Source organism: Rousettus aegyptiacus, unplaced genomic scaffold (assembly GCF_014176215.1).
Source record: "Rousettus aegyptiacus isolate mRouAeg1 unplaced genomic scaffold, mRouAeg1.p scaffold_m13_p_5, whole genome shotgun sequence".
In the NCBI taxonomy this organism is placed as follows: domain Eukaryota; kingdom Metazoa; phylum Chordata; class Mammalia; order Chiroptera; family Pteropodidae; genus Rousettus; species Rousettus aegyptiacus.
The window spans coordinates 109,145,454-109,165,490 of NW_023416308.1; the positions used below are offsets into that span (position 1 = coordinate 109,145,454).

Sequence of the window (20,037 nt, forward strand, 5' to 3'; positions counted from 1 at the left end):
CAGACTCTGGAGCCAGAGAGCCTGTGTTTGAATATCTCTTCTGTCACTTACTAGGCTGTATGATTATGGAAAAGTTACTGAACCTTTCTGGGCCTTAATTTCCTCATCATATACAAAATGGGGATATTGATTGTTCCTACCCCATGGGTTAATGTGAGGATTAGATGGGTCATAAGTGTAAAGCACTGAGAACACTGCCTGTCACCTCATACACAAGTACGAATACAGAACTGTCATTATTACATGTCTCATCATGAAAAACTATGAACTCCTTTGACTTCTGACCTTCTTGATTCAATCATTTCACTTATAAGTGAAATACCTCTAGTTGAAATGTTGCATGTCCAGTTTCAACCCAAAGGTAAGATCTGATTTAAGAGTTTAAAAATGAACAAACCCATGAGTGCATGGTAAAGACTCGCCCTCCAGAGCCTTCTCAATTCCTGCAACATTGGACCTTGCCTCCCAGCAGATGGTACTCACGGCGTTCAGAGGAAGAGCAATAAAGGGTCTCACCTCTTGATCATGTTCCTGGTGTGCCAGATGCAAGGGAAAGACTCCTTCAGAATGGTTTTATAATGCCTGTTCAAGTCCCTTCCAGCCAACGAACACCGGTAATTCCCCACAATTACTCCGTCGGGGTTTAACATGGGAATCACTTTGAAGACAAAAATATCTCTGAGGAGCTCAGCATCTGGGGAGTTGCTAAGGATAAAGTCCAAAAAGCCTTTCATGATCCAGGAGCCATTACTTTCCCCAGGGTGGACCCTGGCGCTCAGGACCACGGCTTTCTTTGCAGCTGCTTCTTGAGGGGTCCGGGATGGGTTGGTGATGGTGAGCAGGTAGACGGTATTTCCTGCTAGGCTCCTGCATAAAGTTCGGAGTTTGCAGAATTGAGATTGGATGGGGTTGTTTGCCACTGACAGAAGGTAGCACTGCAAATCAGTGTACGTGTACGGGTAGAAGTGCGCAAAGAAGCAGGTGTCCTGGTCATGTGGAAACTGAACGGTCCACGTGAGGCAGTAGAAGGGCTGCTGCCCATCGTCCATGTTGTTCTTATAGTACTTGATTTCATTTCCTTCTCTCCTCCAGCCGATGTTGTGGGTGTTGGCATCTAACTGGGAGTACATGAGTGGCTTCATCCCTAAAGTGTACAGGCTCTTGGGTTTCAGCAAGTTGACAATGGTGAAGCGATAGGTGACATCTTTTCTGGTGTTCTGAACTCGAAAATAAAACCACTGAGTGTGTTTGTTAGTGTAGAGGTCAGTTCGCAAGGTGAGCTCATACTCGTAGGTGTCTCTGTAATGGAGAAAATAGAAGAGTATCTCTGTAAACCCACGCTCCACAAAAAACAAATCTGGGAAAATATTGTTTTTCCCTGGTAAAAATAAATCTTATCACAAGAGAAAGCCTGCTACATCAACCGTTTATTTTCTCATTTACCTAGTTCTCCATCTCATATATGAAGCTAATGGGATCTTGGAGAAAGAAAGTTTATTCGGGCTGGGATAGGAAGAGTCTCAAAATTCACACTGCTGCACAGGATGCTTTGGAGCACTGTGAGCTTCTTGGTATCTTTCTAGACTACCTAGGAGCAGTTTCTAACCACTTCACTACATTCCCTGAAACACACGGGACAGGAGGGGAGCTGGAGCCCTCTGTTGGCGGCTAGCTATAACCTGGACATCGCCAGTGTACAGCCCCTCGAACCTCTGTGCTGTTATTATCTCTGATAGTCCATTATTTGAAGATGAGGGGGCATCTCTGGAATGCACGCACCTTGTTGAAAAGAAGCAGGACTAACTTGCAGAAGAGGAAATACGAATTCCCAAAACATGAGAACATACTCACTCACGTGCATCACTAAAGAAACGCAAACTAAAACTGGATGTCATTTTATGCTCCATCTCATCAACGCTCCACCAATGGCAACAGCACTCTCATACACTGTTGATGGGAACTGAAATCATGCTGGAGGGCAATGTGGCAAAAGCTAACAATACTTAGTGTTCACACACTTTGACTCAACAAGTTTACTTCTAAAATTTATCCCATAAAGCCACAAATACTTAAAAATATAAAAGCATAAGGGTTTAATTCTGTCAATTCGCTAAACAAAAAATTGTCAATGTCTCAGTCTCCTATCAGCTGGGGACAGGGTAAATGAGGTATGGAATATCCATACGATAGAAAAATTGAACTATTATAAATAAGGAGATGTATCTGTAGTACTGCCATAGAAAAAGATCTAAAATTAAGTGGATAAAAGCAATTTGCAAAACAGTATGTATATATAGCATTATCCTAGTTTTAAAAACATGTAACTTGTATGTATTACAAATACAAAAGAGAGAGAGAAAAAAAATGAATGCATATACATCAAACTATTACTAGCTGCTTCATTAGGAGGTATGATTATAGGACCCCAATTTTTATATTATGTATTTTTATTAATAATAATTCTAAATGAGCACTAAGTTCTTTTATAAGCAGAAAGAACAATTAAAATTTTTATTCTGGGGGAAAATATGAGTCACAATTATTCCATTCTTCTTAATCATCCTCATAACCATTTCCCTTCACCTCTCTCTTTTTCAAAAACACGACTCCTAATATGATTCTTGAAGACACTTCTCAGTCACTTCAATCATCATCCCTTTGGGATAATCCGCTTTGTTACTCACACTCTGACGGCTTTTTGCAGATTGCCACTCTCAAACCTTGATTCAAACAGTAGAGTGTTATCTTCTGGTCCTTGCAACGTGACAGCGAGTTCCTTAATGATTCCCCGTTTGCCTCCCACTCTGGAACTGCTGAAATAGGAACCTTCGGTGGGCACTGCAGATGACAGATATATTGAGGCCACATTCCTCTCAGAATCCATTCATCCAGCAAATATTCACTGAGCCCCTCTATGTGTTCAGCACTATTCTAGGTTAATGAATGTTCAAATTTTCAATTGTCCTTGCTGAGGCTTTTAATTTTAAACAGTATATTTCTTTGAAAGCCCATATATGGTTTTAGAGCAATGGTTCTCAACCTTTTTGGCACTAGGGACTGGTGCTCCTATGAGAATCTAATGCCTGATGATCTCAGGTGGAGCAGAGGTGGTGATGCTAGCTAGAGCTGGGGAGCGGCTGCAGACACAGCTGAAGCTCCGCTAGCTTGCACTCTGCTCACCTGCCATGTGGCCTAGTTCCTGACAAGCCACCAACCAGTACCGTTCTGTTCTGTTCGCAGCCTGGGAGTTAGGGACCCCTGAAGAGTGCTTTCTTTTGCTGCATGGGTACCTGTGGCATCTCAGATACTACTTATATACCCATTTAAACCCTAATTTAAAAGGATATTGGCAAAATAATATTCTAAATGAAAACAACAAAAATAGCGCCTATTAATTTAAAAAAAGATAAAGAGGAAAACAAAAAAAGAGAAAATAAAGTATACGCCATATAATTTTTTGGTACATCGTTCTGACTTTAGATATAATAAAAAGAGAAGTTTGAGAAGAACTGGCATAGATGAATTTCCCTAAGAGGGGAACCAAAATATCATAGTAATTAGAGAAAAGAAAAGGTTAGGATTGAAATTTTATCTTTAAAATGAAAGTAAAAGAAAAAATTATAAAATTTATCTACTTAAGAAAACTTAGATTAAAACCACAATCTCTTTCTACTCTTTGGAATAATAAGCAATTGTTAAATTTTTTTTGGTGGGGTTGTAATTTTCCAGACTTCAGTGATCGTGCCACGCCACCTTTGCTTTGGGCAGTCACTCTTGCAAAACTCTTTTAGGGCTTCAGAGTTTTCCCAAAGACTTCTCTTAGCACCACAGTATTCCTATCATTGTGCCTAGAAGAACCTGTTTTGCCATCTTTTGTTGACTTTCTCTTCATTGACCGATACAGAGATTTATCGGTTCTCATTAGTCAGTGACTTTGCAAGTGATTCAAACAATTCTCTAACATTCATCAACTTCCCAAAATCCTGCATTTCTTATTAAGAATTATACATTTCACTTAGCAATTAATTTTTACCTTATTTGCATTATATCATCAGATGTTAACAGTATCTTCCAATCAGCAAGAAACTGATATCAACGAAGATGCTGACCATGGGACAGGATGCTAACAGTAAATGAACAGTAATATGTTTGGGGCCTGATTATATACATAGTCAGATCATTAGTAAATAGAGTAATATTATAACGACTTTTGCTCCTATTTGCAAACCATGTCACGGTGGAGTCTGAGATAATGGATAACGGATGAGAGCAAAGTAGCGAGCATGCAAAGAAGCGAGTGAAAGAAGAAATCAAGCACAGAGGAAGCAGGAATGAAGCAACAGCAAGAGTACATGTAATTAAAAACCGTAAGTAAAAGCTGGGGCCCCGTATGGTTTGGTCACTTCATGGAACCACAATCACAGTACACACCAGCAACCCGGTGTCGTTAACACAGAAATTGCAGTATTTTTTTGAGTCTCTCAGGTAACATTAAAGACGGCCCGATTCACAGCCCACGGCAACATTTTTCAAAAAAATGAAACCCCGAATATTCTCAAAGCACGTAGTGGCTCTGGGGCCCCTAAACTGACAAACTCCCAGCTCCTCCTTAGAGCCCCATCTTCTCAGTTTTGTTTCTTTATTCCTCTAATAAGGTGGGTTCAGCTCTCCTTGATGGATCCACAGGAAAGGATCAAGGCAGCTGCCACAGTTGTGTGTTAAGAGGACAAGGACAACTCACAAAACCTGCCATGTCAGAATGAGCTCTCAGCCTCAGGGTTTTCTCCTGCGGAAGATATGCAGAAATCTCTCTGAACAGAACAGATGAAGCAATGTGGATTCCTGGTTGTCTGGTTTATTGAAAATGACTACAATCAGGTAAAACAGGTGGGAAATCCTGAGAATTTCTTGAGGTTGTAAGAGCAGTATAGCCCCTATTATTTATAACCTAAGTCTACCCACTTAAGATCTCATACTTTACCTCCTTCTCAGACATTCCATAAGATGCAGCTAGGTAGACCGAGTTGCTCCACCTTATTTACTTCCTTGCATATAGCTTTTTCTACCACAATATTATTAACAATGAGGACAGCTCATAATTAAGGCAACTGCGAGCGGAGCGTGTGCAATCACATCTCAGTTGGGCCCTCTGCAACAACTGGCTCATTTCATCCTTCCAGTTGTAGAATGTAAACACACTGCAGTCCCTCCCTCCTGCCTCTGGTTGTTTCTCCAAAACCTCCCCTTATTTCACTGATATAGCACATTGTTTCTACTAACGAAACATATTCCTCTTCCGATAAAATAGATTTCCTTTCTGATAATTACCTAGAAGAGATTGATTTTTAAAGTATGAGGATATTTTTCTTGCTTTCTGTTCCTTGCATACAGCATTTCCCAACTGCGGAAAACTCTTTTTTTTTTAAGTCCTAATTGGCTGTGGTACCTGTGTGTGCAATGAGCATGAGATGAATTTTGGTGACAGCAAAGGATGCCCCTGTTAGCAGCTTCTTTACCTCCTCATGTCTCCTACTCTGGCGTCCTGACATGAATTCAAAATTTACTTCCCTTTCCTTGGGAGTAAAGAATTTACTTACATTTCTTGGTTCATTGCTCTTCAGTATTACCTTTCCTTTCTGTCTCAAATGTTAGTATTAGGACCCGCTCCACATCCTCCCCAGCACTTCCATTGTCTGTATTTTAATTACAGCTATTTCAGTGGGTGTGAATTAGATCCATTCTTTCCCTAAATACTGTTTATCAAGTTGAGGAAATTCTCTTCTATTCCTAGTTTTCTGAATGTTCTTATCATGAAAGCCTGGATTTTGTCCAATGCTTTTTCTACACTGAGATGATTGTTGTTGTTTTTCCCTTTGTTGTATTAATGTGGTGTGTTACACTGATTTTCTCATGTTGAACCAACCACTCTTGCACTCCCGGGAAAAATCCCCCTTGGTCGTGTTGTATAAGCCTTTTAATATGTTGTTGCATATGGTATTTTGTTGCAAATTTTTGCATTTATATTCATGAGGAATATTGATAAGAAAATAATAGTTTTCTCATGATGTCTTTGGCTGGCTTAGTATCAGGGCGATACTGGCTTCATAAAAGAGTAGGGAAACAGTTCCTTCTCTTCCTCTGTTTTCAGAATTTATGAAGAATTAGCACTATTTCATCTTTAAATGTTTGATACCATTCAAACAAACCCTGTCAAGCTATCTGAGCCAGAGATTTCTTTGTGGGAAGATTTTTAATTACTAATTCAACTTCTTTGTTATAATCTAGTCAGATTTTTAATTTCTTCCTGAATTAGTTTTGGTAATTTGTTCTAGCAATTATTTCCGTTCATCTATGTCTTCTAATTTGTTAGTATAAAGTTATTACCAGCATTACTTTGAAATTCTTTTCATTTCTGTACAGTGATGTTTATATTTCCTTTCATTTCTGATTTAGATCATTTGTGTCTCCTCTCCTTTTTTCTTGGTTGGGCTAGCTAAACTTTGGTCAATTTTGTTGATGTTTCCAAAGAACCAGCTTTTGGTTTGATTTTCTCTATTATTTTTCTATTTTTCTAATTGACTGATTTTATTGTTATCTGTATCATTTCCTTCCTTCTGCTTGCTTAGGATTTAAATTGCTCTGATTTTTCTAATTTGTTAAGATAGAAGCGTAGGTAATTTATTTGAGATCTTTCTTCTATTTGAATATAGGCATTTAAAGCCATAAATTTACCTTGCAGTGCTTTAGTGATATTCCATAAATTTTGATATGCTTTTTGACTTTGTCACTTCAAAATATTGTTTAACTCTCCTTGTGATTTAACTCATGGGTTTCTCAGAAATGTGTTGCTCAATTTCCAAATATTTGTAGATTTCCTGAATGTCATTCTGTTGTTGATTTCTAATTTAATTTTATATCATTTAATATCATTTGAATCCTTTAATTTATTTATTTATTAAATATCAGAGAAAAGAGTATTTATTTATTCGTTTATTTATTTATTTCAATCCTTTTAAATAATATGTATTAAGACTTGCATTACAACCTAGCATATGGTGTATCCTGGGGAATCTACCATGTGCCCTTGAAACAATGTGTATTTTGTTGTTGTTGGGTACAGTGTTCCACACATTTTTATAAAAGACACAGATTCTACCCCTAGGAAGCCTGAAACTGAACGCGGAAAACCACATAGTCAATGACAGTCATGTGCACCTAATATAAAGTACTCACTGAAGTACATACAGGAGGTGGAGAAAAGAAGTGTGAGTTCCCCAAAGATCCAACATCTAAATTTCAGGAAGGGGAATGACAAGGAAGAAGCTATACAATGGACTTAGAACTATTCATAAAAAAGTACTGTCATTAAAAAAAAAAAAAAGATTAAAATTTTAAAGCTGACTGGTCATGAATACCAGAGCTCTCATTCAGATGGGTCTGGAAAAGACAATTTATCACTAAACTACGGATTTAAAAAAATCACATTTATTATAGAATATATTTATAATCTTGTCATGATTATTTATTATAACTTTGTCATGATTAATTGCCCACTGTTCAGTGTAATGACAATACCTGTATCTAATTGATAGACAACTGTGCCTTGTTCCTCTCCTACAATTTCTGGTACCTTTTCATTTCCTGTAGGTTGATAGAAATATTCTGGTTCGGGTGGAACTCCCTCTGAAACAAGACATTTAAAAAGTACAAAATAAGAAATACTGTAAAAGGTACTTTATCAGAACTGATATAAAATTATCATAATATTTAAATGGCTAGTTTTGTTGAATCAAATCTAATCCCCACCGTAAGCTTCTAGTTTGTTTATAAATTATGTCTTGCTTCTTTCCATAAAGAATATGGGGAGACTTTTAACAAAGAGCATATATAATAAAAGCATAAACTTTAAATGGAAGACTAAAAAATAACCAGGAAAGTCAAAATAGTTGCTTCAACAACGCTTCAATATTTGGTAATGAACTTCCTTTTAAAATCAGGAAAATATGATCAGATACATATTTTTATTACCACAGAGCAACAAGGATATCAATTGTTTTAGAGGAAACAAGACTTTTTCATCAACACTCAGTTTTAAAGGATTTTTTATATGGAATTCGGGCAATTTCTCAATATCATTTTAAGTACAGTAGCCACTGATGAAAGCCAAGGGCATAAAGAGACACAACTCAGTAAGACAATGCTGTTTTCTTTCCTTTAAGGTGATGGGGAGTGATGAGGCTTTGACAACTTGGTTTAAACAGTAAAGCAATTGCTAGTAAATTTCCTTACATTTTTTTAAAAATTACTTTTTTAAAGAGTTAGTGGTTTAGTGGATTACCACTGCAATAACTTGGATATTAAATTCCAGTTTCCCTCTTCTGTTTCCCTCTTAGAATCAAGTCCAAAATCCTCACAGGAATTTTCTTAGTCTATTTTATAAAGAGAATAGTAAAATCCTATTGTCTGGCTGGATTGACTTGGACTTTTCTCTAAAAATTATACAGGGTAGGAACAAATGACCTTAAGACTGTTTGGCTACTGTGCCAATTCAAAATGTACCCCACCCCCAACACATGCATTTCTGAACCCAAAGAGCAGTTCTGTGTCTGGTTAAGACACAGAGCCTGTCTCTACATTTTCATCATTATCTCGTTTTTCATGCTCAGTGCTCCATGGTTGTTCAAACACGTCATGCTCTTTTTGTTTCTTCTAATTGGAATACTTTTCTTTGACCCCTTCAACTGGATCACTTAACTCATCCTTTAGAGCTCAGATACATGTAACTCTTGGAAACCCTCATTGATCTTCCAGGCTGGGGCTAAGTGCTCCCAAAGAGACAAGCTCTCTGCTTAACTTCATACTAGTCTATGAGCTCTGGGTGTCTCCATCGTGTTCATCATTATATCTCTAACACCAAGCGCTGTACTTATCACATGGTAGATGCTTCATAAATATTTATTGAATGAATATTATAAGAGGGAAGGGAGAAAATCAGAAACATCCAGGAGTTTATCTAGCAGTCTAGAGCGGAGACATGAAGTTCGGCAGATATAAATGTTCCAGCAATTAGAAACGTCTCCACTTTTTAATGCAACCTGCTTCTGAAAATGTTTCATAAAATGAATACTAAAGATTGTACTTGCACCAATAGCTCATAGGTATGACCGGCAATGTCATAAAAGAAGTCTTTACCATTTCTATAAAAAAACCCCATAAACTCAAAATATAATTAAGAATAGTAAAAGATATGCTCTGGCATATTTAATGTTTGTTAATTATACCAAGGCTAGTAAAAACACAACTTTTATAAACTCGACCAAGCATATTAATACTGAGATTGGAATAATCTAGAAAACAGATCGAAGTGTATTTGGCTTCTCACAGGGTCTCCTCCCATCCCGATGAACTCAGAAACAGTTCAGTTTACACATGAGTGTAACGTTTGACTTTGGTGAGTGTGTATCAGTTTCCTAGGGCTTCACCACTTCGGGGTGAGCTAAGAGATGTTGAATCTGTCCTGCCTTGTACTTCAGCATTCAGGGCTGTGAGGTCTCATAATAAAGTCTGTCAGAACAGCAAGACCATGACGCATAAGTCACATTACCAATATGATGAATGTTTTCCTTGATGACCTCACATTCTATCGGCCACCTTGGAGCCTGCAGTGGCCCATTGCCAGAGAAAAATGCAAAGAGATCTCGGGGTTCTCGAAGACGTGTGTTTACTTCACCAAACTCATCATGAAGAAGCTGTCTGCTCTTGAGAAGTGGTGAACTCAGCATAAAGGAATCTGCTAAAGGGAAAGAGAAAGAGTGAACAGCTTCCTTTTCTTCCTTGGGGACTTTTGCGCTCAATTGTAACAGCTCAGTAACTTTAAGCACTGTGTTGAAATATGGGCACAGGTGTGCAATCCTATGGTATGTTTCTCCTTCAAGGAGATTTTAGCCTAGGATGACAGCATCGAAATTATAAAATTCTAAGTTATAATTCTGCATAGTCTATTAAGTGTTGTAATGTAAGCTTTAAGAGTAAGTTAGAAGAAACTTGTTTGTTTTTTAAATCAGAGGTAAGGAGTCTAAGACATTCCAATAATGAGTTACAAATGACTAAAAATAATGTGTTTTATTACTTTTGTCTAGGGCGAAGTGAGAAGAAACTTTCGTTTTGCCCATGAGCATTTTAGAAGAATGTACATAAAATTATTAACTTCAGTGAGACAACCTACAAATTAAATGTCAAGTCCATAATACAACTGTTCAAAGGACAGACTTATAAAACGGGATAAAAAGAGGAGGGGCGGAGGAGTGAGAATGCGAGGAAGAGAAGAGCTCTTGGGAAATAGAGAATGAGGAAAAAGGGAAGAAAAGAAAGGCTTTCACAGATAACAAAAAAGAAAGGAAATGAGAGGAGGAATAAAAAGAAAGAAAATGGAAGGGGGAAGGAAAGGCTGAAGGCCCCTTGGCGTGGTGGTGATTCTCAGGTGGGGAGAGGAGGGGGCGAGGACATGTTCCCATAAAGGAGTTTACATTTTCTAGTCTGGAAGGACGTGAAATACCTCTGCTCACAGCTTCTATCTGTCTGTGCATAGCTGAAGAGAGACAGGAGGGCCCTAGAAAGAGAAAGGAGGCAGCACGGTTTGTCTTAGGGAACTTTGTCTTTTCTCTGTCCTCTTTCCCCTACCTTTTCCACCCTTTACCCCCACTATTTCCATCTCTAAATCTTTAACCCACTATTTAACTGGGGGGAGGAGAGAGGCAATAAACATTTGAAAATATGGTAAAGCTACTCAATCGTACTTATAAAGAAATGTAAATCAAAATGACAAGGAAATACTAGTTTACCTAATAAGAAAAACATTTACACGTTTTCACATGCATCCTGGCAAAGGTGTAAGTAAACGGTACTCTTGGTACTCTCGGAAACTGCTTCCAAGATGGCAAATTGGTGCAACCATTCTGGAAAGCACTTTGACAATATGTGGTAAAATTTAAAATATACATACTCTTGTTCCAGGAATCCCACTGCTTCATAGATTTTCTCACAAAAACTCGTCAAGGTACATACAAAGATGCTCATTGCAACAATGATCAAAATAATAAAAATGTGGAACTAACCATTCACCGAAAGGGAAGTTAAAGTAATTATGACACATTAATGAGATGGAATACTGCAAGTCCCCCCACCTTAAAAGGAATGAGGTAGCCTTTTCTGCGTGTGCTCATATGGAAGGCTTTATTATTAAACAAAAAAACCAAAGTAAAGATTGTGTATAGGATCCCCTGTGAGCAATTAAAAAGAAAGTATAGACACATGAGGAGATATATATATATATATATATATATATATATAAATTTTTTTTCGTGGCTATATTGGGGATGGAATTAGGGAGGGCTTTTAGTTTAATTTTTGTTTTTTTTTTCCTACTATTTGAATGTAACTCATTCCTTTTTGCCCTTGTACTTTTTCATTAAAAAACCCCACACATAATAAATGCTTTCCTATAAAGAAAAAAAATATCTTTCTCACTCTGATGATCAAAACAGGAAAAAAAAGGGTATCAGGTTATCAATTACACTCTAAAACTCACTCACATTGTGTGTGTACTTCTACAAGCTGATTTTTCATTTTATGTTTTTTATTACATTGAGACTGGCAGTTGTTTCTTATCAATGGTATTCTGAGTGTCAGCAAATAGAGCAGGAGGAGACTGAGCCATCCCACCCTGCCCAGCATGTCCTTTGTTCAATCCTTGCCTTTCAACTCCTTGCCAGGGGCTCTGGGACACAGAATGCAAGAGCCTTCCAGGCACAAGGGCGGAGTAAACATATAAGATACATATATGAAAATGGAATTACTATATCAAGGGGTAAGCACTGTTTCAAATTTCCCAAGTATTACCAAATTGCCTTCCTAAAACAGTCTACCTACCCACATACCTAACAGCAGTGTTGGAGAGTGCTCCCTCATACACTGTCCCGCACTTGGTATAATTTTTTTTAAAAAAGTTTTTGGCCCAAATCTCATAATTTAAAAAATGGTACCTTGATATTTTGATTTGTATCTTTGAATACAGGTGAAATTAAGCATCTTTTCATAAAGCTTATTGATCATCTGTATTTGTTTTTCTATTACCAGCTTGCTCATGTCTCTTGACCATTTTTCTGTTTGGTCATTTTTTATATATTGATTTGTAACAGCTGTATGTTAAGGAAGTTAATACTTTGATGTATTTGTCACAGATATTTTTTTCGGTTTGTTATTTTCCTTTATTGATGGTACTTTTTGCTTTTCTGTATTGAAAAAAATTATAATTAATTCTCTAGAATCCTAGCCATCTAGGACAGGAAAAAATTTATCTAGTGGAACACTTCAGTATTTTAAAAAAACGTAAAGACATATCTGACTTGAGGATGACAGTAAAAATTTAAAAAATATAAACTTAAGCTTTCTCACATTTTCCATAAAGCAATTAAATAAAAACATTTCAAGAAATAGATGACATAATACCTCGATACAAAACTCCAAAGTCGAATAGTCACTTACTGATGGCACTTTTTTCAATACAAAGTTAAAATGTTTGCTGTAAACATTATCGATATTATATTTTATGGCTTTTGGGTCTTTATCATTCAAAAGTTTTAACTAGAACAGGGACACAAACAGATTTTCAAATAAGAAAAGCACACTGCTGTGTAAAAATGCATTGGAAAGAGGGATCAAGGAACAAGAGAAGAAGCCAGGAGAATAATTATGCAGCTGCTTCAATAGTGAGAAATAATGGTAGAATGGACTGGGGATGGGGAGGATGTGGAGCAAAGAGAAGTGAATTGATGTTTCATTGGATATGTATTGAGGGAGAAATTCAACTGCATCCTTGTCCTTAGATTCTAGAATAAACATATGGAATCCTCGTGAAAAATTATTTTTGCTTATGCTAGATGGAATTGATTTTTGCCACTCTTAAACAAATATGTCTATCAAAACTGGTGAAAAGTCAATGTTTTACAGTTGACAAACAACTGAGAGGAAGATAATCCAGAAAGCACAGTATTTTAATTTAAATCTACAGTCCAAATAGATCTAGAGAGAATGTTTTTAAGTGACATCAGAAACTGGCCAAGGTTGCTCCTTTGGCTTCTCCTATGTTAGGCCATGTTCTCTTGAATACCTGGTGCAGTTGCTCAAGGCAGTGAAGGTTTTGGAGGTCATACACACTGATTATTACTTACATAGAAGCTTCTCCTTTTGCAGAGGGTCTGGTATCAACTCATCTCTTTCCCCAAAAGAGCCACTCAAGACGAATCTGGGATTATTCTTCCAAACATGCTGTTGCGTAGCTGAGTTTGGTAAATTGCCTTTCTGAGCTAAGAACAGGCAGTTGAATTAAAGGTGCTGGAAAGCTAGCTCATCACTTCTAACACCTAGGTCAATACCAAAACCCCAACTACCATAGGACTTTACAATAAAAACTTCCCATTTTCCAAAGAGCTTTCGCATTCCAATTTACTTTAGTTAAACAGTATTTTCTCCATTTTATAGTGCGGAAGAGACTTGAGAAGCAGCATGGTATACTGGAAAAGAGAAAGAGTTTGGGAGGTAGAAAGACCTGGTAGCTATCAGAGCAGCCAAGAGGCCATAGCCAAGTGAAGGCTGGTGCTGAGTGGAGCCCCGATGCCCAAAGCTGCTTTGTCCTGCGGGTTCTGCTGAATCTGGCAAACTGGATATTCAGTTTTTAACAAATTTGTAATCACTTAAAAAATGAAATAGTTAATAAGGAAGTTTAACAAGATTGATAGAAATAAAATCAATATAAAAACTTAATTTTATTTCTAAATATGAGGAACAAAGAAAAGCAAAATTTAAAAAGATACCATTTATAATAGCATAAAGAAATGAAGTTCTATGAAAAAAATTAAATCTTTATTGGGAGATAGTAAGGAAGACCTAAATAAAATGGAGAATTGGATTATGTACATAGATTGGAGAACCCAGTATTGGCAAATTCTCAGTTCTTGTGAAATTAGATTCTAATATATTTAATGCGATCTCAATAATATTTTAACATCACATGACAATTCTAAAATTATATAAGAAGGCAAGAGTAGTCAAGACACTTCTGAAGAACAGTAAGATTGAAGGACATGTCTTTTCAGATATCAAGACCATTTTAATGTCATATAATGTATTAACAACAGGTAGTATTACTGCAAGGATAGACAAGCAGACCTTTGTATACATGTACCCTCAACAGAGATCACATAGCAGATCAATGGGGAAAGGAAGTACTTTTCATTAACAGTGCTGGAAAGTTCACCATTAGTTTATTCAAGTATAACTCTCCCAGTTAATCAAACGATTTACTTCATGAACCCAGGAAGGGTGATGCTAGATAAGAATGAGATATTACCTTTAAAGTAGCCATAGTACTGGAGGTGACGGTACATAAAGTCTTCATAGGGATCAGGAAGAGTCTGTGAAAGGAAAGGCCATCTCAATCAGGAAAGTCCCTTTAAAGAATACTGAACTCTTAACAAAGGGTACCCAAGCAGGGTTGCAGAGGACAGTATACCTGAGGAATTCTGTAACCAAATCAAGTGAAAGACATTCATGCAAATTATTCTATCTTGGGGATCAAAATCTTCAGCTAGAAAAAGATGTCACCAGAACACATCTCTGATTTAGTATTGGATTTCTGTGGGGTTCCTGGAGAAGGGCGTGTACAGACCTCCTGCTTTAGCTCTGTTTCCAGTGCTGGGAACATGTTACTTCTGTATTGGTATACTGAAGACCAGTCAGTGACATCGGGCATCCAGCCACAACGCCTGACTGCGCGATTTCCAAGAGGGCAGCTGATTACATAGGAGAAGCTAAAAAACAGAACAAGCCTTCTGAAAAAACCGTCCGTATTCTCCACTCCCATCCCGCACTCCCGCAGCACAAGCGATTTTAGGAAACCCTGACAACTCAGCCTCTCCTCAGAAAGGCCTGGCTGGTGGTTCCCACTCTGAGGCCCGGAGGCGCACCTGAGGAATTAGGAAGGGCAGCATGCCGTCCAGCCTTCTCCTCCCGAGGCGCCAGAACCATAGCAGGCCCCATGTTTCCCTCTCCCAGAGGAGAAAGATGAGAAAGATGGCCAACACCAGGACGCCGCAGAAAAGTGAAAAAACGGGGATATGGAGAGTTGTTTCGGGCTAGAAGAAAACGAAATATAAGGTACCCAGAGAGTGGGCTCTAAAAACGAAATTCAGGGGTTCAGGACTTCCCGGTCTGGGGGAAGGTGGTGAAGGGGTTCCCAAAGGGTGAGGGGTGTGGCGTAGGTTTCCTAGACAGGCAGAGGGAAGGGTGCGATTGCCTCCGCGCTTCGGTCCGTCCTGGGGAATAGGTGTGGGTGCGGAGCCTGCAGCAAGTCCTGGGTGAGGTGGGAGGCCACCTCTGGGGAGGTACGAAGCCCAGAAGACTACCGTGCAGAGGACACGGAGGACACGCTGCCCCGCCGCTTTCTGCTAGGGCCCTGGTAGCCTAGCAACTGTGAAACGGAAGCGGGAAGGCGGGGCGGTCCCGAGCTTCCGGGGAGCGAGGCTCTGCCTCCAGGAAAGTGGGGAACCTGGGAAAGGTAGACTAGCATTGTTGCAGCTACAGCTGATTCAGACTCAATCTTCCTTTCCTGCAGTACTGCAGACCCGCTTCTGGGGACTCGCTATTGGGTTGATGAATACAAAGCCAGCAGTCTTCAGCCTATTCTAAACTTCTTGGCTGTCCCTTAGCTGTCGGTAACCGTTACGTATTGCTCAAAGGGTGCTGCTCTCCTTTCACCTTATGTTCTCTCCACCTCAGAGCTAGAATTTGAAAAATTACTTTCTACATTGAAAAAAAAACATTGAGTTAACATATTAAAACTGCACATTTTGTCTACCAAATTGCCAGATTTTTAAAAATGCTTCATTCTGGTAGGATAGTGACAGAAGGCACTGGTGCTCTGTAGACATTTCTACAAGTCTGGAATACTGTGACAGCACAAGCTTTAGCAGCTCTATTTCCAGAAATCTGCTCTATGCGATTACAAGAGAAACAATTTATATGCCAAATGGTCACTCCGATATTTGCATAATGGGGTAAAATCCAACACACTAGAAGACATGACATTAGATAGAAGTTTTAAATTACATGCATTTAAGAATACTGGAATAAAATTCACTCTTAATTGTTCTTTGGTTAAATTTATATGATTAACCATAATGATGTATTACTTTTATAATCAGAGGGAAACAAAGCTTTATTTATTCAAAATGTTAACCACATTGACAGGAATTTCATAGGTCAAACATTAGCTAATATTATAGAATATAAACTTCAAAGTTTGTCATGCAGCATTTTCTGGTTCTAATATATGTTTTGTAAATGCCTACAGCACCTGGTCTTCCTAGGTGGTCTCCCATCCATGTCCTAACCAGGCCAGACTCTGCTTAGCTTCTGAGATCAGACCTTGAGCTTGCTCAGGGTGGCATGGCCACCCTGATTGTGGCTCCAACTGGGACATGAACCCAGGACCTTCTGCATGTACAGCAGACATGCTAACCACTACACTATGGAACCACGCCCTGCATTTTCTGGTTCTAGAAGCATTTTTCTAACTCTGCCCTCCTACAGGCCCTCCACCCCACGACTGACTCAAGATTCTGCTGCTCCTTTTTCTTGAGGACTGTTCTTGAATGTTTGGGCACACCTTATATTTGATTAGAGAAAAACGATTAAGAATTGACTTAAAATGTCTTAGTTATATAATTATGGAGTAAAAGGTTTAAAAGAGCAAAAGGATATAAAAGGAGTCATTCAGAAGTATAAAAAAAGCTTTATTAATGCATATATACAAATTTACAAGGTCAGAAACTGGAGAAATACAAACAGCTTTAAAACACAATTTGCCTTTTCTTCAGTTTAAAGTGACTTTTACCTGATTGTGATACAATAGAAAGTACAGAACAGTAAACTGCTTTTTAAATACTGGAATTTTATGGACAATACGTTCACACATAAAAGGTAAGTGAATCTCAGAAAGAACAATGGAGACACATCAATACATACAGTGGCTCTTGTTACATTTACTGCCACAGATGTGAGGGGGAAATTCTCAAAATCAAAGACATGAACATCTGCTGCTGCTGCTGCCTGTTCTGAAATTTGAATATTTCACCTAATATATGAAATGACTGAGCTATCAGTTCTAGAATGTGAGAAAGAACTCTATTGTGTGGCCATCTGTCAGCACAAGGTAAACAACCTGATATACCTCTGCACTTCAGGGGTGGCAGACTAGAGGAAGAGGTCAGAAAGAGATTCTGATAATCCCAGGTAAGCAAGGTAGAATACAGAGCTGCCTTCTTAATTGCACTTGTTCTGAAGAAGTTACGAGGGAGAGGCACACTAGGAACTAAATGAGCCTCCATTATGCAGGAAAATCCTTCACTTTTGGTCAGTGAGTCCTCTAGAGAGGTGTCATACTCATGAGCCACATCACATGTTCGAGACTGATGAGGTTAGTGTACCTAGCATGCTGAGTTTGCCAGTGTGAGAATAAAGGCAGCCAAGTGAAAGCATTCAGTCACCTCACCTCAGCAAAACAGAAAAATTACATTTCACAAATGTGAAAACTTTGTATGTGTATGCTCTTGCCCAGGAAATTCATTTACTCTCCCTCATAACAGTTATAGTTTATTGACAACAGTAAAACAGGTTAAGACTGAATTGAACACACACACACAAAAAAATCAATAATAAAAATTAAAAAATTAAAAAAAAAACTATGTGTTTGGAGCCATTTTCCTTCTCTTCAGTCTTGCTCGCCAATCCTCAGGAAGGGCTTCAAAATTAGCATTTCTCTCTGCCATGCCACTGTGAAAACAACACACATTACTTCACTGGAAAGAAAAAGACTGAAACTCTTCATTTCCCAGCAAGTAAAAATCTCTAATTGAAACCGAAAATCTGATATATCACATTTACGTTTATGAAAATGCTTCAAGTTTCTCAGCCAAGTACTAGCATATTCATTAAATTTCCTCTGATGGGTCGACCAAAGACACATTCACATTTCATAATTTCATGTACATGTAACTGCATATTTATTTTTATGTATCTTCAGTAACCATTAAAGTCACACTGAAGGAATAAAACATATTTTTGTAAAAGTTTTTCTTGGTCCTTAGAAGTTCTGATTCTTTAAGGAAGATATATTTAACCTCAAATACAGTATAAGGACCTTTGGACCTAATTTTTTTGAGATTCTCTTTTGATTGGTTGTATTTGTAAGAACTGATAACCTCATGGTTTTTTCAATTATTTAAAAATTAGATTAAAACTCGGGTTTATCTACTAGAATGGATGCACTAGACTCTTATAAATCTAAAATAATCTAAGATACATTATAGAATCTTTGTGATTTTCCCCCTACCATCTTGAAATATAGTCTGTTATTTCATCACTGTAGGAATTAATCATCATTCAATTCCCAGCAATATTAAAAATGACTAAAATTTAAAAAATGAATAGAATCACCTACAAGGATGACGCAAAAGTAAAATAAATGTCACTAATACCATCCCCTCAGTTTTCTTATTTTGTGCCCAAATAGTGCATCATCCTTCAAAGAAGTAAAAAGTAAGTCTGGAGACATCTTCAGAGTCTTGTTTTCTTTTGCAAATATTAGACAAACCAAAAGATAAATGCAGAGAAAGACAGTGGCACTGTAGCTTCTAATTATGATAAAATTGATCAAAAAAGTAAAATCTCAGACTATAGGTGTTAAGAGAACTATATTCAAGATGAATTTTCTCAAATTTAAGATTGATGAGTAAACATTTTCTAAGGACAGAGAGGAAATATAATATTCTCATTCAAAACAAACCATTTCGCCCAATATTTTGTTACAAGAACCTGAACCATCTCATTTTCAGGTTTTATGATGCTGTATGATAAAATTTATTTGATAGGATTCATAAGTAGACAAACACTGAAATCAGGTGTAGAGAAATAGATATTTTAGAAACAAGTAAAATTCATTGGAATGATTATTCCCATGGTGTTTATATATCTAAAAATGAAAATGTTTCACCATAACAAAATAATTAATTTATAAAAAGGAAAAATAAGGCAAAAAAAAATGTTTTGAATTATGAAGCAAAGAATGGTAATCCTCTCCCAATTATTTTCCTAGTAGTTCATTTATGGATGTTGCAAGTACAAGAGCCAGAAGTGAGGATAAGTCAGAACCTGTCAAAGATGGATTTGAACTCTAGCATTGCTACTTATGAAATGAGTATATTCCAGGTAATGCAGGACAACTGAACAATTAAGTGCATTAGAAGAATATTGCTCATTTCCGTATGTACATCTTCAAAATCAGGAAAATAAAAAATAAAAATTTGGGTAGCTATGTTTAAATTCTTATTAAAATTTCTAATGATGTTTTCTTCTCTTTATTTTACTTATGTAAAATTTATATAAAAGGAATGAAAAAAACATATAAAAGAGTATAATGTCTCTAGGTGGTAAATGGAAATGCCTATTTCTTTTCTGGTATGCTGTGTTAAGATAGTCCTTTGTCTAAGATGAACAACCGGTGAGAGAAAGTATCACAATACTGATAATTCTGATTTTGAAAAAAGGCTAAGCTATAATTTTTATAAGTATTTTTATGAATTAACCACAACCCACCCCACCTGTGGTCTCCTTTCTTTTACCTGACCAGCTGCTGCTGTTTCCACTCTTCAATTCGCTTCTGTGCAGTTGATTCCCGGTCCTCTTCACTGGAACTAGAGTTCTCCTCTTCATCTAACTCACGCTGGATACTCTGCCACTTCTTTACCAGAGATGGCATTTTGGTTTTGCTCTTCTTCGCCTGTAACAAAGTTTAAAGGTCAGAAGGAGTATAATACACAAAGAAATGAGTCCTCCACATGACATCAGGATCTTTCTCTAGCGCTAAGGAATAAGTGAACTTTAACATCAAAAGAACAGAAACACAAAGTAAATACCATTCTA

The 20,037-nt window shown here is 37.5% G+C and overlaps 2 protein-coding genes across 7 annotated transcripts in view; both read right to left on the minus strand.

Annotated features, from left to right (window-relative positions):
* The window catches only part of AGBL2 (ATP/GTP binding protein like 2), a 31,415-nt gene extending 14,641 nt beyond the window's left edge, over nt 1-16,774 (minus strand). For 2 of the 5 annotated variants that reach the window (XM_036220419.1, XM_036220416.1), the window contains exons 1-9: nt 15,024-16,774; nt 14,726-14,867; nt 14,408-14,471; nt 13,230-13,364; nt 10,556-10,609; nt 9,605-9,793; nt 7,576-7,683; nt 2,685-2,838; nt 517-1,299 (exon numbers count right to left, since the gene is read on the minus strand). In XM_036220419.1, coding sequence (XP_036076312.1) covers nt 517-1,299; nt 2,685-2,838; nt 7,576-7,683; nt 9,605-9,793; nt 10,556-10,609; nt 13,230-13,364; nt 14,408-14,471; nt 14,726-14,809 — 1,571 coding nt within the window. In that variant the 5' untranslated portion in view covers nt 14,810-14,867; nt 15,024-16,774. The remainder of the gene's footprint in view (nt 1-516; nt 1,300-2,684; nt 2,839-7,575; nt 7,684-9,604; nt 9,794-10,555; nt 10,610-13,229; nt 13,365-14,407; nt 14,472-14,725; nt 14,868-15,023) is intronic. The other 3 variants (XM_016146599.2, XM_036220418.1, XM_036220417.1) reach the window with 3 other exon arrangements.
* A 59-nt stretch (nt 16,775-16,833) lies between these two features.
* The window catches only part of FNBP4 (formin binding protein 4), a 30,448-nt gene continuing 27,244 nt past the window's right edge, over nt 16,834-20,037 (minus strand). Inside the window, exons 16-17 of one of the 2 annotated variants that reach the window (XM_016146598.2) lie at nt 19,737-19,894; nt 16,834-17,889 (exon numbers count right to left, since the gene is read on the minus strand). In XM_016146598.2, coding sequence (XP_016002084.2) covers nt 17,799-17,889; nt 19,737-19,894 — 249 coding nt within the window. In that variant the 3' untranslated portion in view covers nt 16,834-17,798. The remainder of the gene's footprint in view (nt 17,890-19,736; nt 19,895-20,037) is intronic. The other variant, XM_036220415.1, reaches the window with a different exon arrangement.